The sequence below is a fragment of the Tenrec ecaudatus genome, chromosome 2 (assembly GCF_050624435.1).
Source record: "Tenrec ecaudatus isolate mTenEca1 chromosome 2, mTenEca1.hap1, whole genome shotgun sequence".
NCBI lineage: Eukaryota > Metazoa > Chordata > Mammalia > Afrosoricida > Tenrecidae > Tenrec > Tenrec ecaudatus.
In genome coordinates, this window is record NC_134531.1 from 196,407,412 (window position 1) to 196,428,408 (window position 20,997).

At 37.5% G+C, this 20,997-nt stretch overlaps 1 protein-coding gene across 1 annotated transcript in view; it reads right to left on the minus strand.

Moving 5' to 3' along the window:
• Positions 1 to 2,274: 2,274 nt before the first annotated feature.
• LOC142440277 (uncharacterized) overlaps positions 2,275 to 20,997 on the minus strand; it is a 63,597-nt gene continuing 44,874 nt past the window's right edge. The window contains 5 exon segments of the mRNA XM_075542757.1: positions 2,275 to 6,427; positions 6,429 to 7,782; positions 13,076 to 13,168; positions 13,904 to 13,999; positions 14,422 to 14,548. Coding sequence (XP_075398872.1) covers positions 6,328 to 6,427; positions 6,429 to 7,782; positions 13,076 to 13,168; positions 13,904 to 13,999; positions 14,422 to 14,548 — 1,770 coding nt within the window. The 3' untranslated portion in view covers positions 2,275 to 6,327.

Consider the following 20,997-nt stretch of genomic DNA (forward strand, 5'->3'; position numbering starts at 1 on the left):
ACATTTATTTCACAGTTATTTTTATAACTAAGTAGTAGTCCCTATGATATGACATTTGGTTTCCTTCGGAATTTTGTTGTTAGGTGCCATCAAGTCAGATCCAACCCACAGTAACCCTATGTATAACAGAACAAAACATTGCCCAGTCCTGCACTGTCCTCAAAATTGTTTCTATGCTTGAGCCAATTGTTGAAGCCACTTTGTCCTCTCATTGAGGCTTTTCTACTTTACCAAGCATGTCTTCAGGGAAGGTCTCTCCTGACACATCCAAAGTATGTGAGATGAAGTCGCACCATCCTAGCCTACAAGAAGCATTCTGCCTCTATTTTTTCCCAAACAGATGTTTGTTCTTTTGACAGTCCATGGTACTTTCTAAATTCTCCACCAGTACAATAATTGAAATGGATTGATTTTCTTTGGACTTCTTTATTCGATGTTCAACTTTCATATACATATTAGTGATTGAAGATATCATAGTTTGAGTCAGGTGCACCTTAGTCCTCAAAGTAACATCATTGCTTTTCAAGATTTTAAACAGGTCTTGTGCAGCAGACTTACCTAATGCACTATATCCTTTGTTCTTTTGACTGCTGTGGATCTAAACAAGAAAAAACCTTGACAATATCAGTATTTCCTCCATTTATGATGGTGTTATCTATTGGTCCAGTTGTGAGGATCTTAGTTTTCTTTACATTGAGTTGTAATCCTGTACTGAAGGCTGCAATCCTTGATCTTTATCAGCAAGTATTTCTAGTTCTCACTTTTCGCAAACACGGATGTGTCATCTGCATACTGAGGTAAATAAGCCTCCTGTAATTCGGATTCCACATTCTTTTTCATATAATACAGCTCTGATTTTTTTCTGAGCATACAAATTGAATGAAGAATTGTGAGGATACTACTCTGACATACACCTTTCCTGAATTTAAACCATGCAGTATTCTCCCGTTCGGTAGCACAATGGAGGGTTCTGGAATTCCCATTCTTCTCAAGGCTATTCATAGTTTATTATGAATAGTAGTGATATCCCTTGTTCTACATCCTCTTCTGAATTCAGCCTGAACCTCCAGCAGCGTGATTACAACTTTGTGTCCTCTTGGATTTGGTGTTTTCTTTTTCAAGTCATTGAAATTATAGTTTTTTTGGTATGCTTTGCAATTCTGCATTGCACGCCACACGTTGGATATTATGAAATTCTCGTTTCTTTTAAAGAATGTTATTTTATTTCAGCAGGCAATTGACCTGGCTAGGTTCAGGCTAGCTGTTCTAATCCACCTGTACACTGTGGTTCTAATGTCAGTTCAGTTTTCTATGTATGTGGAATGCTATCTGGATCTACCTCCTGTGGCTGTCAGAATTGGGCAATGGTCTACTCTGGTTAGGGTCAGATCTATGCACTCACAGATGAGGGCTAAGCTCAGGATCTCACAACCTTGAGATTACGGATTCCTTTGCTCTTTGATCACCCTAACACATTCAACTCTTGAGGGCATTTCCTGCTTTAAATTCAACTTCAGGTCCTCTGCTCTTCTTTACATCATGATACAAATAGTACAAAGGCAGTGAAGAAAAAATGAGCATTCTCTCACGACTCTCAGGAACACACTTTCTCTGGCCAGAGATGAGTTACTCTGCATGAGGTTTGGGTGTCTGCTCAGCCACTGATGTCCTCACCATAGGTAATTTCCTAAATATGTTACCTTTACATTTCAGAGCCCTCAGACAGTAACTCATATATTACCTACAGGGTTTTCAAATCTGGTGGAAGAGATAAAAGTGGGCCTAAAATTATCCTACTTCCAATAATTACATTCCTAGATGAGGAACTCCAAATGAGTTATCTGAGAGGACAAAAGTTAACTTCTGACCGGAAGTTTCATACCCATGACTTAGCTGGTCATATTTCAAGGTGAGGGATGGGGGCACAGTGGTAAAATATAAAAAAATTTGCCACTTAAAAGTTTTTGAATATAACTCAGTAACATTAATTTCCAATGTTATGTAATCATCACCACTATTTGCAAATTTTTCATTATAACCTTCCTCCCTTCTATCTTGCTTCTGGTAAGTACAAAAGATTTGCCTTTGTATTTACCAATTCTAAATATTTTGAAATCACAAAATATTTGTCTTCTTGATTCTATTTCACTCGTTTACACGGCTCATTCATTTTTTTCAGAACATTTTTATGACAGAATATCCTAGTGTACATACATACATATACCCATTTGTTGGTGGATGCTTGGGTTATTTCCATCATTTATTGTAGATAATGCAATGAATAGTAATGTACATCTAACCACTTTTGCCTCACATTTTTATTAAAAACTTAAAAAATACAGTAAAGTTCAAAGAACATTTCTACATCATTCACAAAGATTCATTTGCTTTTACAATCTATTTGAAAATTTGTAGCTATGACACAAAACTTACAAACTTCAGCATGCATCACCCAAAATAAAAGTATTAAGCTATACAACTTAAATATTGGTATAACGTCTACCAAATTTAAACACACCTAATTATATAACCCTCATTCTAATACTCATCTTTATGATTCCTCAAAATGTCTTAAGGACCATGCCATATAATTTTATTGGGGTTGTACAACTCATCACAATTCATACATCAATCTGTTGTGTCAAGCATTTGTTCCATCATCATTCTGAAAACATTTCCTACTTGAGCCCTTGCTATCAGCTTTTCCCCCTCCCTCCCCAACAAACCCCTGATAATTTATATTTTTTCATGTCTTACACTGTTGTCTCCCTTCACCCACCTTTCTAATGTTCATCCCCAGGGAGGGGGTAATATGTACATCATTGTGATCGGTTCCCACTTTCTACCCCCTTTCCCTTACCCTCCTGGTACTGTTACTTTCATTATTAGTCCTGAGGGACTTATCTGTCCTGGACTCCCTGTGTTCCAGCTCTTCTCTGGTCTAGCCGGATTCGTATGGTAGAATTGGTACCATAGAGGAAAGATGTTTCATCAGTGCTATACTGAACCAACTGGCTCATCTCCTCCCTGCAACCCTTCTGTAAGGGGATGTCCAGTTGCCTACAGATAAGCTTTAGGTCTCCACTCTGCACTCCCCCTCTCACAATGATTTTTTGTCCTGGGTCTTTGATGCCTGACACCTGATCATTTTGGTTATTTTCAAGTGTCTCAGCTTTTTATACATTGGCTTAAGTCCACACCAGTCATCTTGTAGAATGTCTATTATGCATTAGTATTTTCTCTATCCTTTTTACTTCTAAGAAATAGGGTAAGAATGTATGAGATTTAATCTATTTGGGGGGAAAATAGTTCATATTTTATCAGAAGCTACATGATGCTTGGTTGTCCCATTAGTGGTGAGCCCCATTTGGCTGTCAGATCTGTTAGAAAGGTGTATCTTTCCTTTGTAGCTGGTTATTTTGACATCATACAAGTATTTTTGAAGTATTATTCACAGTAAGTTTTAGCATCTATTGATTTTTATCTGAATTAAGGGTTATAAAGGTGACTTTTCTAAAACTACCACTTCATGTATATTTAAAAGATGTCATTCAAATTTTATAAAGCACTTTTTGCTATTCATGTTTTTGTGTTATAATTGAGTTATTACTTTAGGCGCTTACATTGTTCTAAATTTGACTGAGTACTTAATATGCCATCTGACATCCCATTATCTTTGAGTGTTTTTTTTTTGTTTTAATATGTGCTTCAAATTTTTCATGAAAAAATGCAATGAAAGGTAATTTTTCAATAGATTTCTTGAACCTCCCTTATATATCCCTTACACTTTCCAGGTATTTCTGCCTTTTCTACAAGGAGCCCTGGCTACTTATTGTAGATTTAAAAACTAGAATATGATACTAAACGCACTTGTTATTGGGTACCTATTATTTTATCTAGAATATCTTAAAATTAACTATGTACAATATTGAATATTTAAGTCAGCTAAAAGGTGCAGTTCATTGCAAATATAAATACAAAACTTAATTCTGATGAAGGCAAAAAATACACTATGCTGATTTCTTTAAGTACCATGAGGTCAGGTCCAACTCATAGCAACTCCATATAAAACAGAAAACACTGCCAAGTCCTATGTCATCCTCACAACTGCTGTGCTTGAGTCCACTGTTGCAGCCACTGTGTTACTTGTACATTTTGTCTTCCTTTTGCTGACCTTCTACATAACCAAGCATGGTGTCCTTTTCTAGGGACTGATCTCTCTTGATAAAATGTCCCAAGTCTCATCATCTTTGCTTCTGTGGAGCATTTTGGTTGCAGTTCTCCCATGATATTTGCTTGTTCTTCTGGAAATCCATGGTAGTTTCAGTATTCTTCACCAACACAATTCAAATGTGTCAATTTATCTGTGGGTTTCCTTATTCATTGTTCAGTTTTCCCATGCATATGAGACAAATGAAATTATTATGGCTTGGTTCAGGCACACCAAAATCTTCAAAGTAACATCTTTACTCTTTGACACTTTAAAGAACACTTGTGCAGAACAAGTGATATCAGTTGCAAAAGCCATATAAATAACTGGAGGAAGCTGACCCAGGAAGACACATATTTTAAAAACATGGAATCTGTCCTAATAACCAAGTTAAACTGATGAATATAATGTTTAATAATATTCATACATTTCTTTTAGAATTGATGACAATGTTTACATTTGTTTACACAAAGGAATTACTAAGAGATGTATAACAGAAACAAAACCTTTGTATGTGAAACCCCCAAAAGCAATGACAATATCTGGTTTTCAGAGTTTGAAAAATTCAGTAAAATGAACATAAAAGCAATAGTAATTGGAAACTCAAAAGATAAAGGAAATAAAAGTGTATAATTAAACCCCCCATCTAATTCACAAAAAGTTAAAAAATAAAAAAGCTTTATTCTAAGTCAATTATTATTAAAATAAGTATGAAGAAAAGCCTCAGAGATCACAATCACATGTAACTAATTACAAAGATCACAAACTAATTAATGTAATTCTTATATAATCATTTTATAAAAGAAATGGTACTCTTGGGATTTGCAGTTGGAATGAATCTTTTAATTATCACAGAACACCAGAGCTAAATACCTACATTTTAGTATTGACAGCTTGATTTTCCAATGGTAAAATGAAAAACTATCCCTCTTGGCTCTAATGAGTGATTAGGTATAGTCTGAGATTCTGTCAAATGCATACCTTCTGCAAAGAAGTATTTGCATAACAGTTTCTCAACTGACTTCAGTTTGATAAAACTCTATTTAATCATATAGAATCATCAAATGAAGAAATACTACAGGAATAAAAGAGAGTACCCATTTGGGAAATTTTTTTGGGGGGAAATTTTTTAATTTTCAAAATATACAAAAAGTACATTATGAAAATCATAAAAAAATAGGAATATTCCAACACTATGTTAACACACACAATTTCCTCATGGAGCTGCACACAAAAAGCGAGCTCAACTATTTTCCCATGAAAAAAATTAAATGTAGAGATCTAAAATTTTTTTTAACTTCTAAGAAAAGGGGTGCTTCCTAGGTCTGCCTGACATTTAAGAAAAGGAGGCCTCATAACTATTTACATAATGTAAATAATGTACATAATGACTTAAAAAAACAGCCTACGCATAGAAATAGAATAGTCTAATGAGTGAAACAAAGTGTATATTCAACTATTTTCATGCTTTTTAAATAAGATCTTGTACATTTTCGCATGAATTGAAAAAAATTGCTCATGTTGTTAGAAAACCTAGAATTGAATGGTTCTTATAGAATTAAACAAGTCCATGTCTTTTATGTTTTTACAATCAATTCCAACAATAAAATTTACTACCATCCAAACAATGTGGTGGTTTTGAACTGCTGACTTTGTGGTTAGCAGCCCAACATATAACCCACCATGCCATTAGGGCTACTTTAATTATGTTGTGCCTACTAGCATATTCCCTAACACACTTCCACACACGTATTTTGAACAAGTTATCAAGATGGACTAGGTTCTAGAGAATATCATGCTTGGTAAAACAGGCCAGCAAAAAAAAAGGAAAACCCTTAATGAGATGGATTGACACACTGGCTGTACAAGAACAAAGGATCAGAGCTACAACTTGAGGATGGTTCAAGGTCAGTGTTTCCTTCTATGATACAAAGGATCACCATGAGTCAAAAACGACTCAACAACACGTAAAAGGAAGCAACACAGTTCTTGTAGAAGGAAGAATTAGCTATTAGGAGTTTTGTGCCTTATTTACAAGGGAGATTAAAAAAGTTCATGGGAACATTAGAAAAGAGAATTGTTCTCAAACATTTTTGTAACTTTTCCATAAAATTCCCCTATTTATTCTTCAGTGAGAAGTCTGGGATTATTTGAGGGACAAATGGAATCTCATAGGGCTTATCACTTCAAAGAGAATTCTGATAATGAGTAAGAGTTGTAGATAAAAGGTTTCTCATAGTCCTTCCATTTATAGAGTTTTTCTTTATTGTGAACTTTTTTGTGTCTACAAAGGTTTGATCTGTAACTGTAGGCTTTCCCACATTCCATGCATTTATAAAGTTTCTCTCCTGTATGGATTCTCTCATGTTCAGTGAGGAATGAATACTGGCTGAAAGCTTTCCCACACTGATTACATTGATAGGGTTTCTCACCAGTATGAATTCTTTGATGCCTATAAAGATTGGATTTACAGCCAAAGGCTTTACCACATTCTTCACATGTATAAAGTTTTTCTCCAGTATGAATTTTACGATGTTCATTAAAGGATGAATATTGATTGAAGGTTTTCCCGCATTCATTACAGTGATAAGGTTTCTGTCCAGTATGAATTCGCTGATGTTCAATAAGAGTTGAGATACGTGTGAAGTTTCTCCCACATTCCATGCATTTACACAGTTGTTCTCCAGTATGGAGTCTCTGATGTTCAGCCAGAGATGTAAATTGGCTGTAACCTTTTCCACATTCACTACATTTGTAGGGTTTCTCACCAGCATGGATCCTTTGATGTCTATGAAGTTTTGCTCTGCAGTTAAAGGCCTTCTCACATTCATCACATTTATAGAGTTTCTCTCCTGTATGAATTCTCTGATGTATAGTGAGGGTTGAACACTGGCTGAAGGCTTTACCACATTCATTACACTGATATGGTTTCTCTCCAGTATGCACTCTCAGATGTTTGATAAGGGCTGAACTGTTGCTAAATGATTTTTCACATTCATTACATTTGTAAGGTTTCTCTCCAGTGTGAATCCTCTGATGGGCTAGAAGGGATGACCTGTGACTAAAGGTTTTCTCACACTCATTACATTTGTAGGGTTTCTCACCATTATGAATCCTCTGGTGTTCAATATACTGAAGACTGTGATGGAAGCTTTTGCCACACTTATTACAGATATAAGCTTTTTCTTCTGGGTAAATCTGAAAGCATTTCATTAGATCAATATCTTGTTTAAAATCCTTTCCACAAGTATAATATATACTGGGTGTCCTTTCTTTAGGAACATTCTGTTGTCTTACAAAAACTGTATTTATAAAGAAGCCTTCCCCCAGTTCAAGACTTGTAGTGTCTCTACCTCCACTGATAGCTTTCCTGTATGAGGTTACCACTTGCCTCTGAGGATTCTTCTGTTGCTCCCATTCCAACCTGCCCTTAAAATCCAAAGCTTCCCTAAACTTGACATTCCAGTGACTATACTTCATGTCTTTTTCCTTTACTATTCCTTCAGGTTTTTCTTCTATAAAAATGTCCTGTCTGGAAGGCAATACTCCTGCTTGAGGCCAAGTCTTGAAACCTGAAATTAATCAGAAGAATTAATGTCTAGCCTTGTGGAAAAGACAAATCAATGCATCAGTGGGACAATAAAATTGGCAACAATACATATAAAAGAGGTTTGAAATGAGCCCTAAATAATAATATATCGTTTGTGATCCGAATAATAATTCTTTCATATTAATTACATTACCATCACTTCTCTATTTGAAAATGTGAAAAAAAAAACAAGACATGTCCGTTTGTTTTAATAAATTGAAATCAGAACACTGAATTCTCTTTGTAGGAACCTTTAGAGCCGGCGTCCTCAAACTACGGCTCGCGGGCCACATGCATCCTGTCGAGGACATTTATCCGGCCTGCGGGGTGTTTTTGCCCCGTTTTGGTTTTTTACTTCAAAATAAGATATGTGCAGTGTGCATAGGAATTTGTTCATAGTTTTTTTTTAAACTATAGCCCGGCCCTCCAACGGGTCTTAGGGACAGTGAACTGGCCCCCTGCTTAAGAGCATAATGGAATTCTGCAGGGTAACTTCTCTTTTATTCCACTTTGGCAAAATCTGACATTTCCTGCTCATCTAGAAACATGCACAAGCTCTAAATTAACCTCTGATTCTAGTGAATTTTTTTAGCTGAGTTAAAGCTAAGAAACTCTTGTGTTAAAAGCTGGCTTTCATTAATTAATCCATGAATGAAAAGTGATTAAAATTAGAGAACTGTAATTACAGTAGGTAATTTCCCTTTCCCTATGAGTCAAAACTGACTAGATGGTGTTTTTGTTTCCTTAAATAAATTAGATATAGCCAGATAACTTAATGCTAATAAAATTACTGCTTAGTCTATCTAGTTTTAGTAATAAAATGTTTTACTGACATCATTGAGAAAAACAGGAAATATATCAGCTATAATTTTTAAAACTAGTAATGCCTGTGATGGGTTGCAAACCACAAGGTCAGTAGTTTGAAATCACCCCTGCTTGGAGGTTTTCTACTTCCATAAAGAGTTACAGGCTCAGAAACCCACAAGCAGTTCTACCCTGTCCATTAGGCTCTTTATGTGTTAGAATCTACTCAGTGGCAGAGGGTTTTGCTTTTTAAGTTATGGGAAAGATCAATTTGAATCTTCATGGATCAACCAAGGTACCTTCTCCTTTTTTTCTATTTTGTCAAAATATGACTGTCCTTGCACATCCAGAAATGTATCCAACTACTCTCATCCTTCTCTTCCATAGAAATTTCTCAATTATTAAAGTTTAAATCGACTATCCCTTTCTTAGAATTTTAAAACCATCTTTTATTTATATAATCCATTCTATCACAACATATACAAGGGGCCTTCTAAAAGTTTGAAGGAAAATTTACTTAAAGATAAGGTAAATTTTCCATGAACCTTTTCCTATAAGTTTTATTGGCATATAATTCCTGTATCATACAATTCAATAGTTCAATCACATCAAGAATAACTGTATAATCACCACCACTTTTTAAAGCCTCCTCAATGTATAAATCAAGTATTTTAAGTAGAACAATATATATGTCTTATGATTATTTGTTAATTCCTTATATGTATAATGGAACACTGGGGAATTTTCAGGTTAGGTGGACTGAAAACCACAGGGCCAGCAGTTCGAATTCACCAGCCACTCTGCAAGAGAGATGATATGTACAGCTTCAGAAACTCTATACAGCAGGAGTTCTCAACCTGTGGGTCATGACCCCTTTGGGAGTCAAATGACCTTTTCACAGGGATCACCTGATTCGTAACAGTAGCAAAATTACAGTTATGAAGTAGCAATGAAAATAATGTTATGGTTGGGGTCACCACAACATGAGGAACTGTATTAAACGATTGCGGCATGATGAAGGTATTATGAACCATGGCTATACAGGGTCACTTATGAGTTGTAACTGACTTGATGGCAGTGGACTTAGGCTTTTGTTTAAATTGTATAACTATACAGTATACAATCAATGCTGTATTTTAAAAAAAACTAAAAAAATAAAAAGGATGGATGGGATAATTTAAAAATTATTAGGAAAGGCAAGGGACATAAGAATAAACCAAAAACAGATCTTCTCCTTGATATTTGGTCCCTGAAACTCAATCAAATATTGACACATTGGGAATAAGAAATAAACAAACCTACAAAACCAACAGTAATAATCCATTTCTCCATTATATGATTTTTTAAACTTAGGTTTGAAGTTTGGGAGTGAAAATACTAATATCAGCTCTATTAGTAAAGCATGGCATTAATGAATAAGTTTGGATGGTAAAATATAGGCTGAATTTCTATAGAAAAACAAAGGAACAGGATCTGTAGGTCAGAGAGGCTAGCTAATCAAAGTCTTCCAGGAAGAAAAACAAAACTATTTAATGGAAGCTTACTTGACTCAAGAAGGAAATCCAGGTTGCGATTGGTTTAAAAGTTCCTGGGCAACGGGCAGAGGAATTCAGAATGACAATATAGAAAGTAGGAGGTGTTATAAGATCTTGGGCAAATAATGAAAATTAAACTGATGCTTATATTTGCTAAGTGGACAAAATTTGGATTAGAGGAAGGACAGAATGGAATCTGGAAAACGTTAAGAGCTGAAATGGTTTGGCTGGACTTAGTACTTAATTTTGAGATTCATCAGCACTGAGTCAATAATAGGAGTAATTCAGTAAAATTCTACAAATATGAACTGAACAAAACATATGGAATTATGGAAGCATAGAATTAAAAAAAACAACCTTGTCTATCCCCTCAATGTGCTAAATCCAATGAGAAAAATAATGGGGGAAAACCCCCAAAACCTGTAATTCAGTCTGATACATACTGTAATTGATGTGGTCAAGGTATGTATATAGTGCTACATAAGCAAAAATGATAGAAAAATTAACATTGGGAAATGGGAAAGACAAAGGAAACATTTAAGTAAAGGAATGCATTTTGGGAGGGGAGAATAAGGAGTTTTTCCAGTGAATACGGAGGAGGCAATCAAAACGGAAAGACTAACACAAAAATGCTGTCAAACATCAAGATGTGGCCAGAACATGAAGCTGTATTGGAAATGGCCTAACAAGTTGAAAAGGAATGTGGGATAGGCTATGAAGTAGGTTTCATGTCAAATGTAGGTGTCTTACTTCATTCACTCCATGGGAAATAAATCGTGGGGTTTCCTAGGGTATAGAATTAACATCAGTTTCAAAAAGCTCTCCGTGCTGCAAGCAATGAAAGATAGGTAAAGAAAACAGGGTTCAGAGAGGCTAAGTAACTTTCTTATAGGTCATAAGACTTCTAAATGGTGGTGGGCATACTCAATTTATGAATGCTTAAATTCAATCCATTCTCTTAAATGCTGTCTGTACTGCCTGCTAATTCTTGGTAAGAGAAAATTACATTTTAACAAGGATGAATAGACGCTAAAAAGAGATGCCACTGAAAGGATTAGAGATTAAAGATCAAACTACTACAAGGAAGGATAAGAGATTAAAGAACAAACTATAAAGATAAATCTAAAATAATGATATGGCATTGGTGCTGTAATAATGCAAAAAAGGTCCATAAGGTCTGGGCAATTCTGACTCCTAGTTGTTCTACGAGATAGAGGAGAAATTGCCTGTTTAGTTTCTAAGGGTATATATCTTTATGGTAGCAGAAAGTCTCATCTTGCTACCAAATGGTGGCTGGTGAATTTGAACTGCTGACTACGGGGTTAGAAGCCCAATGTGTAACCCATTATGCCACCACACGCTCTTTGTGAGATCATATAAATAAGGTGTATGTAATTCTCATGTGGGGATTGGTTAGTTTTCTATGTCAACCTCACTGCCATCTTCAATTTTAACTCACTGAATAGATGGGACAAGATAGAACTACCCATATGGGTTTCTGAGACTATCACTTCTCACAGGAATACAAAGTTACAGATTTCTCCTGTGGAGGAGGCTGGTAGTTTTGAACTACTGGCCTTGCATTCAGCAACCCAATATGTAACCAATATACCACCATAGTTCTCTTTGCTATCCCATAGGCTTAAAAGAGAGCCAATCCCAGATCCCAAGGGAAAAAAACGGGAATCGTAATGCCACCCGGAATAAACAAGAGAAAAGCATGTTTGTTTGGGGGGAGGTTTGGATCCAGAGCCCTATGCTAAGAATCTCCTAGACCCAGGAGACATAGAGAACTTATAACATTGGAGTTGGTGAAAGAAGTGGCAACAGAACCAGGACACCAGCAAGGGATGATGTGGTGGGTTCTTGGCCTGCAGAACCCAAAATCTCAGTGCTTTTGGGACGGAGGCTTGCTGGCAGAGTAGGGGGCAGGGCGGGGGGGGGGGGGGAGGGTGTTCTGAATACTTGGAACAACTCGGTGGAACCTACAGAGCTAGTGAGCTGAGTAGCTTTGGGTCAAGACTTCCTGGTGGAGGGAGTTGCCTCTGGTATTTTACACACAGAGCTAAAAGAATTTGTAACATTTGCTCAAGGAGGGCAGAGGCCAGCCAGAAGGACGGACTGGTGAGACTACCTGTGAACACAGCTGAGATGAGGCTGTCCTGATGAAAGAACAGTATTCTGTGCATCCCTGACCTTGAATTGTAACCAGTTATCTCCCTAGTAAACCTTTATCTGCTGAGTTCGGTCTGTGAGTTCTGTGTGGCCTTTGCAATGAATGATCAAACCCAGCAGAAAGTCCAAAGTGCCATGAGAGGTGTGGTCATTGTCAGAACTGGTACAAGAGCTGAAGGGTAGAGGCATATCAACCTCCATATCATAAAATTTATCTGTTAATGGTGATTCTCTCTCTTCCTCGTGAAGTTAGAGGAGGCCAGAGGTCTTGGGCACATCATTTAGACACAGATGGAAAGGAAGTCATGAAGAGTAAGAGACTAAAATGCTAGAAGACACTGAGACTGCAAAAAAGGAGGAGGCCATGTCATCATGGAGTGGTGTTAAATAGAGGAAAAGACAGCTTCACTTCCTATCTGAAAGAATGTTATGCACAGAAAGCTGTCAAGACGAAGACCTTCGTGATGCAAAGAGGCTTCTGCAAAGTGACCTGGGACATGTCAACAACAAAAACAGCACAAAAGACCTAAACCCATTGCCACTGAGTATTCCTGTCTCATAGAATCCTATGTAAGGTTTCTGAGACTTCCGATCTCTATGGGAGCAGACAGCCTCATGCTAGTCCTACAGTGTGCCTTGTAGGTTTAACCTCTGAACATTTCAAGAGTTCAAAGTTTTCAAGAAAGCCTCTGTGTATTGCGTTCTCATGACCTGCTCATCTACAGACTCCCTTGCATCATCATTTCCCAGTCACTCACTCACCTGGAGAGGTGTCTTGGAGGATTTCTCTTTTCACCACGCAAGGATTTTTTCGAAGCAACTGGCAGTTCATTTTTGGCACTGAAAATGAAATCCCTGTTCGTAAGGAAGAAATGTTTTAAAATAATGGCATAAATATAAATCATAACACTCACATATTAGAAGGAAGGTCTAGGCAGGAGAGTGACACACAAAATAACTCGAGTGGTTCTGGGTGGATCAATTTGGAAAGAATAAAGAGTTCTGAATACAAGAAATGTCTTTAAGATGGGAGACTTTTATGTGTCTCATACTCAATACTGAGAATGGAGTAGGGGAAGCTATCAAGGAGGGGATTGTGAAGGGGAAGTTGGGAAGGCTGATAAGGGTAAGAACAGCATCAGGAATATTTCCACAAAAATGTATTTATTTTTAACCCTACAGAGCTTCAACCTTTCTCAGGACACAGCAGATTAGAAGCCTCCAGATTCTGAACCTCAGAGGAAACTAAGATGTTTCTATAGTAAATTCTTCATTATAGACAAGCCTCCTTACCCAATAAGTGAAAGATATAAAAATTACACCCCTTTATACACTACATATTGCATTACATATTCTGTACTCCTATAATAAGAGAAATCTAAGGAGCAACACATTAGGAGAAATCAACCCTCCTTCAGAATCTGATGGACTATTTAATAAAAACTGTAGAAAGAGGGGACATGCCCTTCTCAGCATTTCCCACCTGGCCAGCACATCATGGAGAGTCCTAACTAGTGTCTCCAAAATGCAGCCTCCTCACTGGCATTCCCCAGGTTACTGGAATACACTATGTCCATCACTGCCCCTCACCTTTGCCGACACCGCCAGAAACTCCTTTTTCCACCATCCAGGGGCCTTTCCCTTGCTGCAACTGGGAGATAATCTTTGGTTTGGAAAATGGAATCCCTGTTCATGAAAAAGAAAAAGGGTAAGAATACAGGTTGCAGGCGTGAAAGGTCATTCAGCCCTCGGGGACAGCTTGAGTCACCAGTATAGAGAATAATACAAGGAAGAAGAGAGGTATGTTCTGAGACCAGCTTTAAAAATCAGGCACCAGAAGACAGTAAGAAAGGTGGTGTCCTGGAAAGAAAGTTAGGGCTCTGGCTGGAGCTGGAGCTTTCTATGACTAGAGGAGCTAAGGGAGCAGAAGAAAGAAAAAATGCAGTAGAGATGCCCACCATTAACTCTACTAAACTGTGACCTATTCCAGCAGCAATCTCTGAGGCCACCTACAGGCTAAACCTGAGTAAGCTATTCAAATGGCTTCCTTGGAAATGGCATTAGGCTGTTCCCATAGCAGATTCTACATCACAAGGAAAGCTCCTTACCCAATGAGACCAGGTTTCTGTAGTTCTCCAGCATCACCTCTCGGTACAGGGCCCTCTGAATAGGGTCCAAGTATCTCCATTCCTCCTGGCTGAAGAGCACAGCTATATCCCCAAATGTCACTGGTTCCTGTAACAAAAATTCATTCCTATTTATTAAGGACTAACTTCTTCAAAGGGCTCAGAAAGATGCAATAATAAGGTGACATTGGAATTTCTAGCAAGCTCTTCTAAAAATGTCTCCAAATTCTAAATATTTCGAATCAACAATTGGTGTGTTTGTGTATGCATGCTTAGAATATTCATCAGTTTATTGAGTACCCACTGAGAGCAATGATACATGGGCATGCCAAGTGCTGAGAGCGTAGGAGAAGGCAAAGTTCCCAACAATAAGTAATTTAAATTTTAAATGGGAACTTTCAAAACAATCTAGGAGAAATGCTTGAGTACTAAGAAATACCAGTAGTTGAATACAAATATAAATGAATTTCTGAGATATCAAGAATAAACATATTTTAATACTTATACATTAAGAATTATAAGGACTTTTCATCTATTAGCTTATTTAAGTCTCATAATAATCCCATGAGGAAGATACTATTATGAAATCAAGTGAAGAAACAAGATTATCAAAGTTAAGTAACCTCTCAGAGATAATACTAGTAGTGGGGTTTAGGATCTGAATCCAGGTAGACAGACTTCTAAACTATGCTGTCAGATGGATTTAAATTAATTATGAAAATCTAAACACCAAAGACCTTGGAAGACTATATAGGTTTGAGGGAATTTGTTGAAAAGTAAGTTCTTCCAGGAGAACTTCAGTAAAACTCCAGACCATGGTTCAGCAGGTAGATGGTAATGTTGTATAAGAGCCGACAAAACATAAATTGATGAAATGCTTTTTGCTGGGTATTTTATTTAGACTCTATTTATACATTTGAACTTGCAATTCTACTTCTAGGACATTACTATGGAAATAATCACAGAAGTTATAAAAGTATTTGTTTAAGGATGTTTAGTGCAAGTACTGTTGTTGTTTAGGTCCCATTAAGTTGGGTCTGACTCACAGTGACCCTATAAACAGTGGAGCAAAACACTGCCCAGTCCTGCGCCATCCTCCCAATTGTTTTATTAAAGTCCGTTGTTGCAGCCACTGTGTTGATCTATTCTGTTGAGGGTGTTGCTCTTTTTCACCACCCTTCTACTTTACCACGCATGATGTGCTTCTCCAGAGACTGATATTTCCTGACAATAAGTCCAAAATACACGAGACAAAGTCACTCCATCTTTTCCTTTAAGGATCATTCATTCTGGTTGTACTTTTTCCAAGACAGATTTGTAAGTTCTTTTAGCAGTCCATGAAACTTTTAATATTCTTCTCTAGCATCACAATTCATAATCATCAATTCTTCTTCAGTTTTCCTTATTCTATGTCCAACTTTCACATGCCTATGAGGCAACTGAAAATACCACGGCTTAGGTCAAGCATACTTTAGTTCTCAAAGTAACCTCCTTGCCTTTAAGCACTTGAAAAAAGGTCTTGTATTGCACATTTACTCAATGTGATGCATCCTTTGATCTCTTGCCTGCTGCTTCCATGAGCATTGTTTGTGATCCAAGCAAGAAGAAATCCTTGACGACTTCAATCTTTTCTCCATTTACCATGCTGTTACCTATTGGTCCAGTTGTGAGGTTCTGGTCTTCTTCACACTGAGTTGTAATGCACACTGAAGGCTGCAGTCCTTGACCTTAATCAGCAAGTGCTTCAAGTTCTCCTCACTTTCGGCAAGCAACGTTGTGTCATTGCATACTGCAGGCTGCTAATAAGGCTTTCTCCAATCCTGAAGCTGCATTCTTCTTCATTAATTATTAAAGTACAATATTACTTATGTTTATATCTTGTTGTAGGCTAAATAATGACCCCCTAATCTGTCCACATCCTCATTCACTGAATGTGTAAATGTTACCTAGTATGACAAAAAGGCACAATGCAGATGTGTTTAAACTAAAGATGTGGAAATGGAGAGATTATCCTGGATTATTATTCAGATGGACTAATGTAACTGTAATGGTCCTTTTAAGAACAACCTGGGAAAAGTTAAGAGTCACAGAAGGCGATGGGACAGGGGAAGCAGAGAATACAGTAATTAACACTGAAGACAGAGAAAGGGCCTACGTCAGAGAGTAATGGTGGCCACTTGAAGTTGAAAAAAGCATGAACACAGATTCTCCTCTTAGAGTTTACAAAAATTAGCCTTGTTGACACCTTGACCATAAGGTCAGTGAAACAGATTTAACATCTGATCTCTAGAACAGCACACGAATGAATGTTATTTTAAGCTATACCGTTGTTTTAAAATAATGACATGGTTTCTTACTGCTGTCAGCAGAACACTCCTTGCGCATGACAAGTGCATGTACATCTTCCCATTCCATTACCAAAGGGCCTCACAATATTCATGCAAATCGGCATCCCTTTCTTTTAAAACTTCATTGGTTTTTAAAAAAGAACACAAATTATGCAAATCACTTCAGAAAAAATGAAAAAACAAAACAAAACAAACAAACCTGAAAGCAAAAAATATTTATGTAATTTATATCATATTAAATCCCAGAGACAAATTTTTTCAGGAAGGTACTTCAGAATTTGTCTATTATAAATGTTTTAAGAATATAATCCAGAGCTTACATCCAATTATATAATAAGTATTCTTTTGGAAACATTTTAAATATAGAGGAAATAAGTACATGCTAAAAAATACAAACAGCATAACGGTAGGTTAAGTATTCTCCCTTCTCCCAGATCAGCAGTTATTTACAGAGATATGTGATGCAAAGGACACGTGGGTCCTTTCCTAATGATCAAATTCTAAATCTTGTTTTACTTGCATTTTATAGATCTTGCCACGTCTGGAAGCATAGACCTATTTTTTTATAAAAGCTCTGTGACATACACTATTATACTAATAACACAACTTATTTATTTCTCTTATTGATGGATATTTAGATCTGTTACCTGCCATCACAATGTCCAGCTGCTTATCCTCAAATGAAGATCTCAGGATACGTGTACATCTATATTTATAAATTTCTAGAAAATAGACCATCAAAGTACATGAGCATTTTCTACTATTACACATACCAGGATTTACTTTCCAGGATGACCACACCTATATGTTACCTGTCCAATGCGCTCTTCCTATAATTGTGACATAGCGTTTCTGCCACCAAGAATTGAGGTCCATGATTCCTTCCCTTGAATCTGTGCAGTGCTTCTAAGTGTCTTGACCAATGGAATTAATGCTGAGTGACTTCTGAGCAAAATAAAGCAATATACTTTCCTCCTTGCTCACTTCCACTCTTGTGCTCTTCAGCCACCACACTGTAAGCCTAGTACTCATGGAGAGATCATGCATCGGCATTCCATTCAATATCTCTAATCAAGGTCTCAGCCACCAGTAAACACCAACTTTTGAGATGACTCTATATTCAACCTTAGTCTTTCTGCAGAAACCCTTGACTGCTAAAACAGAAACAAGTTGTTTCCACTGCTATCTCTTCAGCCATGATCCAGAGAAACTGGGAGAAATGATCAATTGTTTCATCAATAATAAACCGTAAGGCTTGGGACAACAGAAACTAAATGTAGTCTGGGTTGCCAAATTGCCGTTTCTTACAGGTTGAACCACTTTATTCTCCCTCCACAGTGTATGAAGTCAGCTCCAGTGTTTCTGAGGCTCTAGCTCTTTAGAAAAGCAACTGCCACATCTTCCTCCCAAGGGCACCTGGTGGGTTTGAACCCCCCTGCCGCCTTCTCTTTGCTATGAAATTCCTAGATCTTCATCAACATTAAATAGTATAATGATTTGAATTTCTTTAATTATGAAATATGTTAATCAGTTTTTCATATGATTAGTTAGAATCCTTGTTTATGTTCCTGTTTGTTATTTTACTTTTTCTTCTTCACGCTATTTTCTGCTGCTAAAGACCTTTTCAAAATGTGTCTTGATTATGCTGGATCGAACCTGATACTTGGCCAGTCGACCTCCCTGTAGACACAACCTGAATTTGTACTGGCTCCAAGAATTTCATAGTTGTTCCATGACAGAAATTTCTTCCCTGGCTTTTTGAATGTTGATGGGAATCTTCTCCCACTGACACATTATTTGTATTTTTGTCTTTATACTAATAGGATCTTATCCTTACCAACTTATTGCAAGCTGTTGTATTTTATGGGGTTTCCCAGCTGTGAACCACAGGAGTGGATGTATAAAGACAATAACGGATACAAAATGTTATAGGGAATGCAGGGGTGGGGGTGGGGAATGGGTGATAGGAAAGGAAAGGGAATTTGGGGAGTAAACAATGAAGGACAGAGTGGGGAGGGAGCACTAGAACAGATCATGACTGCACAACTCAGGTGATTCAATCCTGGGGGAAGGAATGTTCTAAGATAGATGTGGTGATTGTATAATTCCCCTTGAAATGATTGAGTGATTGAACTATTCAATTATATGACATATAAATTATGCGCCAATAAAACTGTTGGGGGCGGGGGGCGATGCTGAAAGACCAAAAAAGATGTCATTTTGCTAAGGTGGACCTGATGCAACCAATGATATTTTCAATAGCCTTATATGCATTTGAAAGCTAGAAAGTGTATAAGCAAAGCAGGAGAATAAACCCATTTGAATTATGATGTTGGCAAAGAATACTGAAAGGACTAAAAACTACCAGAACAAGTAAATATGTCTTGGAGAAGTACAACGAGAATGCTCCTTATAAGTGAGAATGGCAACAAGACTACATCTCAAATACTTTGGACTTTATCAGGAGGGACCAGTCCCTGAAAGCCATCAAGCTTAGTAAAGACAGCTAAAAAGAGGAAGCCCCTCGGTGGGATGGACTGACAGAGTGTTTCTAACATTGGTCTCAAATACGGTAACCATGTGTGGATAGTGCAGGACAGGGCAGTGTTTCATCCTGTTGTATATCCACAAAACACAAACTCAATGCTCTCCAACTTGAGAGCACCTAGTAACATGATGGATACATGTCATAGTTAGGTGATATGGGATTAATTTATGAGACTCCATGTGACAGTGCCCCATGTGTTTTAGGCATGACTCCAGATCATTCTGCCATGGAGTAGCTGCTGCTGCTATGGTTGTTAGGTGCCATCAAGTCAATTCCGAGTCAGAGATCATAAGTACAGCAGGACAAAACATTGCTAAATCAGATCGGTTCAAATCACTAATCATTTGGTTAGGAGCCAAATGCTTAGCCATTACCCCAACAGGGATTGCTTTCTTTTTGAGGGGGAGAAAAATTATTCTGCATGATCCCTTAATAAATAAATGATACCATATTTGTGTCATAAATAAAATCTATGGAACTTTTTAGCACAAAGCGTGAACCTTCATACAAACTTTAAAAACAAAACAGGTCAAGAGATCCCAGGAAGGAATGCAGTAACAAAAGAATAAAAATGTATTACAACTACATTAAAACCACCTCACTGAAAGGAGCTAGGAAAGAGGTGCTGACCTTAATCAGTTTGAAAGAGTGTAATCTGTAAGACTAAAGGTAAAAGGAAATGTATCTCAGCACTGTAAGCTGGTTGATGATGTTGTTCCCCATGGAACTATAGGGGAATGCATTAGCAACTCAAATATAACTAGGTGTGTACAGCAGAACTGAACTGTTAACTACAATGCATGGCAGATGGTAAGAGCCAGATTTATCACTGTTGGAATATGAGTTTAAAGATAAGGAAGAGTATAGCATCTGGGTCTTAAAGTCTTGAAGGTAAACAAGCAGTCATCTAGCAGAGAAGTAACAAGCCCACATGGAAGCACAGCTGTGCGATCATGAGGTGTCAACAACAGACTCAGGAAACAGGCACCAAAAGACAAAAAAAACCCCAAAAAATCCAAACCCATATTGTCAAGAACAAGGGGGGGGGTCAGAGCAGAGACCCCAAACTCATTGGTAGACAATAGGACATCCCCTCACAGAAGTGTAAAACAGAAGGGAGAGTCAACCAGGGTGCAGTAGAGCACCGATGAAACACCCAATATTCCTCTGGTTCTTTGAGGCTTCCTCACCCCCCGTTATCATGACCCCAGTCCTGCCTTTCAGTTCTGGCTAGATTGGAGCATGTGCAGTGGTACAGATAAGAGCTCACAACACATGGAATCCAGGTCAGATAAACCCTTCATAAACAGAAATGGGAGTAGCAATGCCAGAAGGGTAGAGGGAAGGGAAGGTGGGGGCAGGAGGGGAGGAAAAGAGAACTGATCACAATGATCAATGCATAACTCCCCCCTACTCCCAAGGGCCTCAACAACAGAAGCATGGCTGAAGGGAGACAGCGGTTCATGGAAGATATGAAAACAATAATAATTTATCAAGGGATTATAAGGATGGGAGGGGTTAGGGAGGGAAAAAAGAGGAGCTGACACCAAGGGCTCAAATAGAAAGTAAACGTTTTAAAAATAATAGCGACATATATACAAATATTCCTGATAAAACTGATATATAGACTGTTATAAGAGCTGCAAGAGCCCCCAATAAAAT